The 12,320-nt window shown below is 43.3% G+C and overlaps 1 protein-coding gene across 1 annotated transcript in view; it reads right to left on the bottom strand.

The window, feature by feature from the left end:
- XKR4 (XK related 4) overlaps window positions 1-12,037 on the bottom strand; it is a 242,812-nt gene extending 230,775 nt beyond the window's left edge. Inside the window, exon 1 of the mRNA XM_065053560.1 lies at window positions 11,059-12,037. Coding sequence (XP_064909632.1) covers window positions 11,059-11,897 — 839 coding nt within the window. The 5' untranslated portion in view covers window positions 11,898-12,037. The remainder of the gene's footprint in view (window positions 1-11,058) is intronic.
- Window positions 12,038-12,320: the final 283 nt, after the last annotated feature.

Here is a 12,320-nt window from a genome sequence, read left to right as displayed (position 1 = left end):
GCTAGAAAGCTTTCAAAGGAACAGAAAGAAATCCTTCTCACAAACAGCTTACCACCTTACCAACACGGATGAGTGAGGCTGGAAACTGTTAATACTTTTCACTGGAAGAAGAAAGGAGGCAAAAAGATTAAAGACCTGCTGTGGGCTATCTGAGACAAGTCCTACATGAAGAACCTCCCTTGGCCCAAATCACAGGTTGGTCATGAGACCTGTATTCTCCCTCTAGAGGGTCTATACTTTGACACTGATGACTGTCAAAACCCCACAAACTCACAAAACAAGTCCAAATTCCCAAGTTCTTGGTCTACCTGACAGGATCCAAATAACAGGTCCAATCTGGAAAGGGAACAGGTCCATTTCAACCAGAGCCTTCTCAGCTCTTGGGCTTTTATGCTCTGCTTATCCAAACACACCAGTAGGCTCTACAAGAGGCTGAGCCATCCTCTTCAGAGACAAACTTAGGGGCCGATGGTGGGGTGGCTTGTTTTGAACGCTTTGCTAGCTTTCTCAGCAACCCTCTTGATTTAATCTAGCCATGGAGACAACACACCAAATATTTCACTAATTCTCTAAGTCAATTGGATCAATAATGGAGTAGCTGTGCCACAGAAGTGACACTAACAGAATAAAGACAGCTTACAGAAAAACATACATCTACAATATTTTATTCTTTGGGTACAGGAAAAATAATGAGCCCTCAGTTCAATAAAGTAATTTTCATATTCTCTTATCATGAGTTCTTAATTAACCTGTGTGGTAAAAATTCCTAACAAATTGTTGTTGACTGTAAATGCAATCGCTCCTTCTGACACGCATTAATGCACTATTGTAAAAGTTCAAAGCCATTATTATTGAGTTGTCTCTGCCATATTAATTATCCTCTGCACTGTATTTGGCTTCACTTGGGTAAATCTTCTTTAATTGCCCAGTCTTTACTTACAGAACATCTTGGTTTAATATACTATGAACTCTGTTTACATTTATGCTTTTTCCAATAATTCTGTGTTGAATGTAGTTTCCACCACTACTACTAGAAATGTTTTACATTCAGCTCATTTATCTGCTGTCATGGCATTTGAAGCTCAAATGTCCAGTATTCGAAAGCTCTGAGCTGAAGCTGATTCTAGCATCTACACAATGTGTAAAAAAATTCCTAACCCTTTTTTTTTCTATAGCATGTTGGATCTAGTTTACAAAGCAAACTAACAGATAAGGAAAGCAGCACAAGACAGAAGGTGATGAGCAGCAGTGGGTAGGTGAAGGAAACAGAGTGAAGGATAAAACTTTTTATTATGGGCATAATAAGCATAAAGCCTTGAGAAAATAAATCCTTAAAATATTAAAAAATATAAAATTTTTCCTTTAATGTCCCAGTGATGTCCATTATAGAGAGAGGTCCATGTTTTCAACGTGTTTAACTTAAAACATGTTTTGACAAACATATTGAAATGATAATTTGTTTTGAGTTGTTTCCACCTAGATAATTTTCCATCTGAGTATCTCAAAGTATTTTACAAAAATTAAGCTTCATAATACCATCTAACATCTAGACTGCAAATACATACTAAATAACTAAAGGATAACATTTTCAGAAGCATGCACTGCTTTGGACAGTCCAAGCGAGCCATTTAATATGTCCTTCCCCTTTTAAGAAAAAAAATAAACCAGTAATAAGCCCCACTCCAATGAAAGTAAAAGGAATATGTAATTCTTCATTTCTGAAACTCAGGTTTAAAAAAAAAGGCAACCAAAATTATGCATACTGGATACTTGGGCAGTACTTGCTGTGGAGCTTGAGGTGAGTTGAGAGTCAAGAAGTTGGGACATGAAGATAAATACTGGGCTTTTATTTCAGCTACAAAGCTGTACTGCTTACATTGATAAAAAACAACTAAAAAAGTGCTATCAGGAAATCAACTCAGAGCGAGATCCAGGAACTCAGGCTTTTTAAAAATTTCTGTCTCATTTACTTTTGCATGAGGCAGCAGAGGAAAAGGTTGAAACAGCTACTGAGTGACACATCAAAACCGCCTTTCCTCTTTCTTTTTTTCTAAGGTTGACTACATACGACAGAGAAATGTTGATGAAAAAATGAATAAACGAATGCTTCAGCCACTTCAGATCATATAGAGCCACTCCAATAAGTTAAGTAGGCATTTCCACATAGATGGAAATGTATTGTGGTGCTGTTTGTGGTACATGAAGGATGAGTGTCTATAAACAGAAATACTGGCGATGCACTTTTAGGATAAAGAGAGAGAGGTTTAAAAGGTGGACAACAAAACTTAATTAATTAAGCAGTTAAAGAGAAAGACAAGGAAATTGGTATTTGGTCCCATTTGAAAGCCCTAAGTATTGGGTCTTCCACTCTGGCCTCAAGAACAGGATATTTCTGTCAACATTATGAAACAACTCCAGCAGGAAGGACACTAAATGTCCCCATCCAGTCTCACCTAAGCCTTAGCACAAAAACCACTGCAAGAGACAAGACCTGAGCCCTCACAGCTGGAAAGGGCACTGGTCTCAGATCTCCTAAAACCTGATCAAATGATCTAATCACAAGGAACATTTCTCCAGTACTATAAAACAAGGCAGAGCCAGTAATATTTGTCAGGGATGCAAGCTCATCATTGCCCATAAAGCAGGTTTAAACAATGCTTGCCAACTGGATACATGAAGGGATTTTGGTGCCACTCCAGCCTAGCTTCTGGTTTGCAATGGGCTTAAATGAGAAATACGAATTTGAGCTGTGTGTGCTGGAGATGTTCTGAATGAAGCCAAAATGCAGAAATACAAGCCTCTAAGAGACTTTCAAGTTGAACATTATCATCCATTATATCTAAGTTCCTCAAGAACCTTCCTAACAAAGCTGTTGAGCCCAGTTTTCTAGATCATGTTTTCAGGTCCATATGCCTGAAGAACATCTACATTCTGTTTTGTGAAGCAAAGTCCTATTTTAGATCTGGCTCACAGAAAGATATATATAGTGAGCATACAAAGATTAGGGTTTAAAAAAAATAAGAGACACAACTTCACTCATACCCCTCTTTAAGATGAAAAAGACCACACATTTATAATGACAAAGCTTATAGTTCCATGCTAGCCAGTATTAAACCATGAAAGGGTTAGTTCAGTGGCTTTTTGTTCTTTTCTATGCATGTATAGATCCCTCTATAGGGAACTGAAGTCTAGTGCTTGATGTTGCAAGGTACTTTTCTTGGACCTGGTGGAACTAATCTACTGATCCTGTGCACCATGAATGGAAAAACACCACTCAGAGAAGTTGGCAGGATCCTAGAACAGATCAGATGTTTACATGAAAACATCCCATTAAAGTGAGTAATGCTGAAAACTGTGGCACCACTAACCTTCATTCATAAGGGCAGAAATCAATCTGATAGATAGCAGCTGATAGAGATAAGGAAAACTGTCCTTCCATCTGTAGGTTAATTTCCTTTTTATTCACCACAAAACATTAGTCTTGGTACATTAGTCTTGCCTAAGTCACACCTTCCAGTTTTAGAAGAATGAGAAGTTACTTTTGTTGTCACATCACTGGCTGACAAAATTCCTTTGAAAATACCCTGCAAAACAGTCCTGCTCCATTTGCTCCAACTTGTGATACCAACTAATTTGTAACTGATAGCGTTAACCACTCCCACTGATTACCCCTTCCAATCAAAAAAGATTAATAGGCCTCGCCATACCAATCTTATACCATGAACATACTGACCAGTACAAGCATGTTGTCAAAGGAAAACTAATGGAAATAATAACATAGTATAACAATTATTTTATCTTAGGGGAAAAAATGTGCTATTACTGATTTCAGCCATTCAGGCTGGGAAACAGAGGAAGAGTGATAAAAAAACACTTCAGCAATCAGAGACCACAGGGAGATGATAATTCAGGTTATGGTTGTCAAGAAATTCAGGTAAAATATCTTGGAAAAATATACATCCAAGACCTATTATTTTTTAATTCTAAAATTTACTAAAAGATACTTCAGAGTACTCTCTTCCCTGTAAAATAATGTCAAACTGATACCTCACATTTGTATTTATCATGACTACTCACTGCAATCAGACATCATCTAACATTTTCACTGTGAGTTTGCCCAGACATACAACTCTTCTTTTTTTCCTGCCTCTTTCTCCAGTCTCTCAAGCAGTCATTTAGAAAATTATTCAAATAATCTCTCTTTGGTCAGTGGCTGAAGGGAAATAAACTGGAGTTAGCTACATAACGTGTGAGGATTAACGGCTATTCCTATGTCTTTTCAGAATGTGCTTCCTTTTACATGCTCCCACAATTCTCCCTCATGTTCTCTTCTATATCGGCCTCCTTTCATTTTAAAAATCAAACAAATCAAAACAGCTCCTTTTATAGCCTGTTTGCCACTTCCACTCCTGTATGTCCTCTTGACACAATGTGTACAACTGGCAGCTGTGCTAAAATGAACAAAAATGGCACCACTTTATGAACATACTTTAGCAACCACAAATTTCTACTGCACGTTGAAATACAAGCAAAAGAGCTATTGATTATGTCTGTGTCTGATAAATTCCTCCCAAACAGCCTGTTTACTGAAACTGTAAGTCATTGTTGTGATTAATCTGCTGTGTATTAAAAGCTACCTAATTGGAACAGAGAGATGGCCAAATGAACTAGTACTGTTATAAGTGACACAGGAATTTATTTTATTTTAATTTTAATAGGACTTTTGTATCTTTGTAGCAAAGTCAGTCCTTATGGACAAATATTAAGGGCTAAGTCAGCTGACAGGGAGCACACTCTTCTGGACAAGGTAAGCTCTGAAATAAATAACCTGAAGATAGGGAGCAGAATAACTAAAGCTATAGAACGTGCTGTGGTGTTACACTTTCCTGCCTTCCCACAGAAGGTGTGGACATGGAAATCAACCTTTCAGCACTAAACATTTTCCTCAATGTAAGTAACACAGGAATTTTAGCCAGAAAACTCATATGGTTACAAGAACCTTCTGCAAGATTACAACACCTAGAAACAAATTATAATGTGAAACATTTCTTTGAATTCATGGTGTGTATGTAATAATTCCTGCATGGCATTGATGAACTTTAGAATAATATCTATACATGGTGACACAAAATCCTTTGAAACACAAACCCTTAAACTCTTACAGATTTGCCACTTGTTTGGAAAAAGCCCAATATAAATTGTTCCCATATATAAGTTTCTAGAAAGCATTCTGTGTATAAAATATTAGTTCCCCTATCAAGCCAATTGAGCGATCAGAAGTTTTCATGCTTAAGCAAGCCTTTGAAAATTTGAACACTTATGTAACTGATAAATATTCTCTACAGACACAACCCTTGTTAATTATTAAAGTACAGTATCTTTCTTCTAAAGTACATCAGCATCTTTTACATGTAGCTTAGGTTATTAGAATAAACTGAATACCAAATCTGATTTGTATGCAGGCTTGTGAGATTTTTAAGAACGAATTAAAGATTCACTTGTGTGTTTCAAAAAAATTTGAAAGGCACAACCTTCATCTGCATATCACTGTCTTCAGGAAAAAAAAAAAAAAGAAGAAAACAACAGCAACGAAAGAATATTTACTCTGCTGAATATATTAGCAAGAGTGTAAATGTAGTTAGGCCACCTACAGGGTGGGCTGCCCCTTCTAATCCTGCTTTCTGGAGGCGGGGAATGAAAATTTTAATTCCTTTTTCTGACAGCCCATCACCTTTCTTGAGTTCTAAAGACACAGCAAGCAAAATAGTTAGCCAGTAGGACTTTAACTCAAGCACTGCAGTAACTCAATAAAAGAAATATGGTATTGCTGAGTGGTAGCATTTCAGTACACTAAAAGACAGATGGGGAGGATACGCAATAATCTTGTCTAGGAAACAGCTATGACTCATAAATTTGGACTCAATGTGACAAATTATCTGACAGATTTCAAAACAGCGAGAAAAACTGGTGTCAGATTGAGATATTATCACATCTCAGTGTGAAGTCCAATGGCAGCTGGAATTATTGACCACCTAACTACACCGAACTCCTGCACTACTACTGAACAAAAGTGTCAAAACTACTATGTAGAGTGAAAGTGTGAAAAAACAAATTAACCTATTTAAGGATGGAGTTGAGCTGATTTAAAGATCAATGATGTTTTTCTTAATTTGAACTACCTTGCTCACAGTTCCAACTTAGAGGCTTAACAGTGAGCACCTGAGGAAGTTGTAAGGACTTCTCATATACAATGCAGACACTATTTCACCTTTTTAAAATTATTATTATTTTTTAAATTGTAAGAGCATCAACAGATTGCAAAGGAGAGGCTTATGAGTGTGGGCAATGAAATTTCTCTGGCAGATGACCCAGCCATGGGAAGAATGCTTCCACAGGGCACGACTGAGACAGCAACTCACACTGTTTTGAGAATCCAGCATCACCTATATAACCCTCCTACAACTTTTTTTTTTCACCAAGTAAGAACAAGGTAGGAGAAGGAAGATTAGGATTTTTTAGTATTACACATCAACAGATATGGTTAATCATAGCATCACTTCTCAGGGAACACAGACCTGCCCTGGAAGGGCCAGCAATTAACTTGGCATCTCCTCCTCCTTCTCTAGGTGCGTTCTCACACAGTTAGCAAATCTCAGCCAAAACCCCTCACTCTGTTGAGAGGGATACACTTAATCATCTCAGTGTCATCTCAGCTACCCAGAAATAATTCTAAGGGGTAATTTCCAGTCCTCTTCTTTCCAATGATTCACTCTTCCTCTGGCCTTGTCAGCTACAGAAACTTGACAGTTCCCTTTCAGGCGCTTTGACTGCAGCCACCAAAATGACAAAATGACAGCCACTGTGGGAACCTCCAAGCATTTCAAGCACCAAGGCAGCCTGCTCATGCCGTTCCCCTACAAGGCACTAGAGTTGTCTCAGGGAGCTACTTCTTGCTTCCCAGACACCACAAGATGGGCACCATCTCAGTCTCCCCCTCTCACCCACCCACTCGCTCTCAGGACTCCTTAACTATTATCTCTGGCATCCAGTCACCAAGTCCTGCCAACCCCTGTGAGATCTAAAAGCCAGGGTTAAGCCTGGGAAGCTTAGTGAATCAAAGGGATGCTCCAGGGTGGTGTTCACACACTTTGATGCCAGGCTCAAAGGGCAACAGTTTATCTGAATCCTGCTGGCCCATATACTTCTACACAGTCCTTACAGACTATAAATTAAAGCATCCACTTCCCTTTTTTTTTTTTTTTCCTTTCAATGATATACAGAGATCTGATGCATCACATCCTTCTTGTACTCCCCAGAGTCTGCTAAGAAAAAGCCATGTCTCTCACAGCACTCGCTTGGGTGAAATGGGCTTCATAGTGGGGCTTCCATGTCCATATATTGGTAAAAAACAGAACACACTGGAAGTACAGATGAGGAAATGCATCTGTATCTATCTCTGAAGGCGGAATGACACCAGTGACCATATTTTAATATTAAATTAGCTGCCAACAAAGGCCTAGTATCTGCATTCAGGTGTGGCAAGCAACTCCTCAGTGACTTCACCGGAATTTTAACTGAGGGACAGTGTTATCAGGAAGTTTGTGAACATCTAACCCCCTGAATAAAAAGAAAAAAAAAAAAAAAAGTATATGCTTATTCTTCAAAATGGAAGAATTCAGTCTTCTAAAATTTTTTGGGAAAAAAAGTTATAACAACTTCAAGAGAAAAAAAAAGATACATTTTTATTAGGAATTGATTGGCAGTTTAGCTGCTCCTGCAGCTCCTCTTCTTTACATTCCAGGAAAAAATTGTTTTAGCAATTTTAGATTGCTTATTTCCAGCATTGTTCCATGCCACATTAAAGACCTCATTCATTTCCCATTAGCACATTTTAGTTAAAATTAACACATAATCATTTTCAATGATCTAGCTTTCAATATATTGGTAAACAAAAATTAATCTTGAATGTAAGACAAGGAAAAGCTTTGGAATTAAAAATCATCTTGACTGAACTAATCACTAAAACCACATTTTTACACTTTTTTTTTTTTAATCCAGGAACATTGTTTATTGCCAGTTGTACCCCCCAGTCCTCAGGATGGCTTCTTTAAATAAGCAGTTGACACAGTTCCCCCCAAGACCTTTGGCAATGGGACAAATAAAGGGAAACTGAAGACCTCAAGAACCAATTCAACATTTTAAGAGATGGGAGAGGACAACAAACACCAAATGAAAGCAGAATGATCACTAGTCCCTGTATATTGACAAACCTCTCTCCTTATTCCCGAATATCTTTGCCCTTATGAAAAACCTCAGTTCCCATACCTAGGACTCCTTGTCAACAAATAAATGACAGAAATATTATTGTCATTTTTGTTTGTGGGGGATTCAATACAAAAAATTACGGGAAACTTAAATATAAATGTAGGAGAGATTTAACCAGGGCCCCCCTCCCCCCCCAAAAAACAAAAAAAAGGGAGAAGGAAAAACTGAAAGCTGAGATTGCAACACAGATTGCAACACAGAATCAAGGGTGACACAGGTTTTGTCAGCTGTGGGGATGGTGCCCCCAGCACCTGTGCCCTTGTGGTGCTTAACACAGCTGGCAGAGTCTGTTCAGCTGCTTCAAAGGAGGAATTAGTCTCAGACACATGCACCTGGAAAACACCTGAGATTATCCTTCAGTCTAAATGCTGAGGAGCTGTTTGCCCAGGCCAATGCAGATGTTACGCTGTGGAGCGGAAGTTCTGGACAGCAAACTGTGAGACCTCTGTTTTCCAGAAAGTCATAACTATTTTCCATGGATTGTTTTAGTTTTGACTCCATTCTTATGTACAGAGTTTCTCAGGGGTTGATGTGACCTCTCCTTTCTGGTGCTGATTACTAGTTTTAGATGACTCAAAAGGCTCTCCTTTTTGAGAAACATACTTTGGAGTTAAAATGAAGTCATTTTAATAAATTACAAAGTGCTGATATGCAAGAGTGCATACAGTGACATACAATTTGTATATTTGTGTAAAACTGCAAAGAAATACTACACGTTAATTGACAGACAAACATTTCTGTGGCCGTTTCACTAAAAAGCAAGCAAGCAAACAAACAAATAAAAACCCAACATCATAACAGTCTAAAACACAAATAATGTCCTATCACATCTCATCAATTTAATATTCTGGTAGTCTTACACTATTGCACACAAAACATGAAGAAAAGCTACATGTGATCAAAAAAGGCTCAGCTAGTATTAAATACAGAGGACTAGGTGGTCTTGTAAGGAGCCCAACTTCTTCTGAAGATTGTTCTTCATCAAAAAGCAAGCAGCTGGAGAGCTCTAAATCCCAGCCACCTCATCTGACAGAAGTGCTGTGCAGTATCAGGTGCACCCTGCTCCACCCAAAGCCCTGCCATTTGTGTTTTCCAATATAATCATGACGCCAGACTTTGTAAAACTCTCTTCTGTGTCACTCAGCATGATACACACTGTCTTCTGTACAGATGAGTATCAACATGAATGTCTATGTACAATCTGAGCCATTGTACCTACTTTTCTGTCTCTGCAGGACCAGTACTAAACACTACATAAAAAAACCATCTCATTCAGAAAGTCCTAAATTTGACTTGTGTTCAAATGTGAAGCTACAGCATACAGGAGCATAGAAGCATTCAAGACCCAGAACAAAGCATCACTTTTTGTTCAGAATTCTGCTTCCCTCTCAGATTGTGTCATAGTTAATACTGAGCACACCTGTAAGTCTGAGTTAGTTTCACAAGTTTAGAAAATTGTGTTTGTTATAATAAATGAAAGAGTCTGGAAGTGAAAGATACTTAGGGATGCCATCCCAATATCTCAGTCTCTTATCTAGCAGCACTTGGATGCCCTGATGCACAAGCAGAAATGAGCAGTACTAGATACTTCGCTAACACAGAGCAAAGACAACGCCTGTCCAAAAGGGTGGGACAGAGATTAAAAAGGTCAAAAGACCAGAGTCAGAAGTTTAGAGTAACAACAAATTAAACTCTCTAATGAAATTATTGTGAAAAAAAAAACAGTGTTTCCAAAACAGAAGCATGAGACAATTCCTTTCCACCCATCAGACAAGAAACCCCAAAAGTATTTTCAGCTGTTGTTTTAGTGCACTGCCTCACTGCATGACCTTCTTCAACACAGTATCTACACAATTATATGTGGCAATTTTAAGTCCTTACACACTATGCATTCTGAACTCTGCACTTTCCAGGCAGTGCTAAATGTATTTACAGGGCATTCAGCCTACATAGAAATCATTCCTGGAAAATTGCTTAAAATAAAGGAAAACATTACTTTTGCAAACTGTGATGTCATCTCTCTTTTCAATAAGCGCCTTCCACAACCTATTTCAGCACATCATTTCTGTAACACACATTACGTCTCTTATGGATATTTTTGACAGCAGCTACTCAAAAGTTTGATTTAGAAGACATTCCTTTACTACATCACATATATCGAACATGCATACGCATAGCAAGAAGCAGACTGCATGCAGCATATTTACACATAAATATCAAGACACAACAACTGGGGGGAGGCGTTAATTAACAGTTTCTGAAAAGAAACTCTTCGCTGTCAAGTTCCCTGCTGGCGGCATCGCTGTCCTGGCCACATGTGGGGAGACTGGGAGACGCACATTACCGGGGCATTCCCCTTTTCCCCGCCTGTTGCCTTTTTTCCCCGTAGCTTCCGGCACAGATTTCCCAGGAAGTTTGGGGCACCTTGCGTCAGCCGGGCGCCTCCGGGGCGGCGGCCGTCCGTGCGGCACGGGGCGTTCAGGGACCCGGCGGGACATCCCTCGACGGGGCGGGACACCCCGTACCCGCAGCCACTCACGGTCCTGCGGAGGCTCGGCCACCCCCGAGTCCCCCCACGGCTCGGCGGGTCGGGGAGCGCTGTCCCGAAGAGGGACCCACGCGGCGGACAAGCGGCCGCTCGCCGCGTGCAGCCCCACCCGCGGCCGGGCTCGATTCCCCGCGGTGAGGGGAGCTCGGCCCCGTCCCCCGCGCCGTCCCCGCCCGGCTCCTCACCTCCAGACCTGCCCGAGCTGCAGGATGTGGACGAGTGACTGCAGGAGCCAGATGCAGAAGGCGCAGGACGCCGACCTGCCGCCGCCGGCTCGGGGACCGGCGGCGCCGCTGCCAGCAGCGTTGCTGCTGCTGTTGCTGCTGCTGTTCGTGGCGTTGCTCTTGCTGGCGGTGGACGCCTGCCGCTGCGGCGTGCAGGGACGAGCGGCGTCGATGTCCGCGGCGGCCGAGCCGCTGCTCACCAGCAGCTTGCTCTCGGCGGCGGGGCAGTGGCCGGCGGCGGCGGCGGCGCTGTCCTCGGTGCTGAAGTCGTGCGCGAACCAGCGGAAGCTGAAGACCTGCACGGAGAGGGAGCCCAGTAGCACGAAGAAGAGCGTGAGCCCGAACCACCAGCGCTGGCCCCGCAGGTAGTAGTCGACCGCCAGCCAGATGTCGGTACCCACGTCCGCGAAGTACACGGCCAGGGCAGCCAGGATCCAGAGGCAGTCCCACAGTGAGTAGCGCCGCTGCTCCCTGCCCAGGCGCAGGCACAGGGAGGACGAGCCTCCGCCCGAGCCCCGGGAACCCCCACCGCCGCCCCCGCCGCCGTCTCCTCCTCTGCCGCCGCCGCAGCAGCAGCAGCAGCAGGAGCGGGAGCCGCCGCCCGAGCCGTCCCCGCCGCCGCTGCAGCACCCGCCCCCGGGCGCCTCGTCGTCGTCGCTGCCGCCGCCCGGCCCGGCGCCGGCGGGTAGCCCCGGGGCCAGCGCCTGCACGGAGCCTGAGTGCTCGGAGTTCTGCAACGGCGTGAACGCCACCTCGCCGCCCTTCTTCATCTTCCGCCGCCCGTCCGACTTCGCGGCCATGATGCCTCCCTCAGCCCCGCCGGAGAGCGAGCGGGAGCAGCGAGCGCTCCTTTATCCCGCGCCTCCCCCTGCTCCTCCTCCTCCGCCTCCTGCCTCCCGCCCTCCGCCGCCGCAGCCGCCGCTCCCCGCGTCCCCTGTCCCCGCTCCGCGCCGGGCTGCGCGCCCGCGGGCGGCTCCTCCGCGGCGGCCGCGCCCGCAGCGCCGCCTGCCTGCGGGGAGCCGCGCTCAGCCCGCCCGCCCCGCCGCCGCCTCCGCGGGGGCCGGCGGTGCCGGGGCCGCCGCCGCGCTCTGCCCGAGCCGGGAGCAGGCAGGGCAGCGCTGCCCGGAGCAGCGCATCCCGCCTCCGCCTCCCTGCCCGCCTCCGCCCGCAACCGCTGCCGCCACCACCCAGCTGACTGACGCCGGGAAAGAGGATGACCTCAT

The sequence above is a fragment of the Columba livia genome, chromosome 2 (genome assembly GCF_036013475.1).
Source record: "Columba livia isolate bColLiv1 breed racing homer chromosome 2, bColLiv1.pat.W.v2, whole genome shotgun sequence".
In the NCBI taxonomy this organism is placed as follows: domain Eukaryota; kingdom Metazoa; phylum Chordata; class Aves; order Columbiformes; family Columbidae; genus Columba; species Columba livia.
The sequence above is the reverse complement of the archived record's forward strand: the minus strand, read 5'-3'. Positions and strand labels throughout refer to the sequence as shown.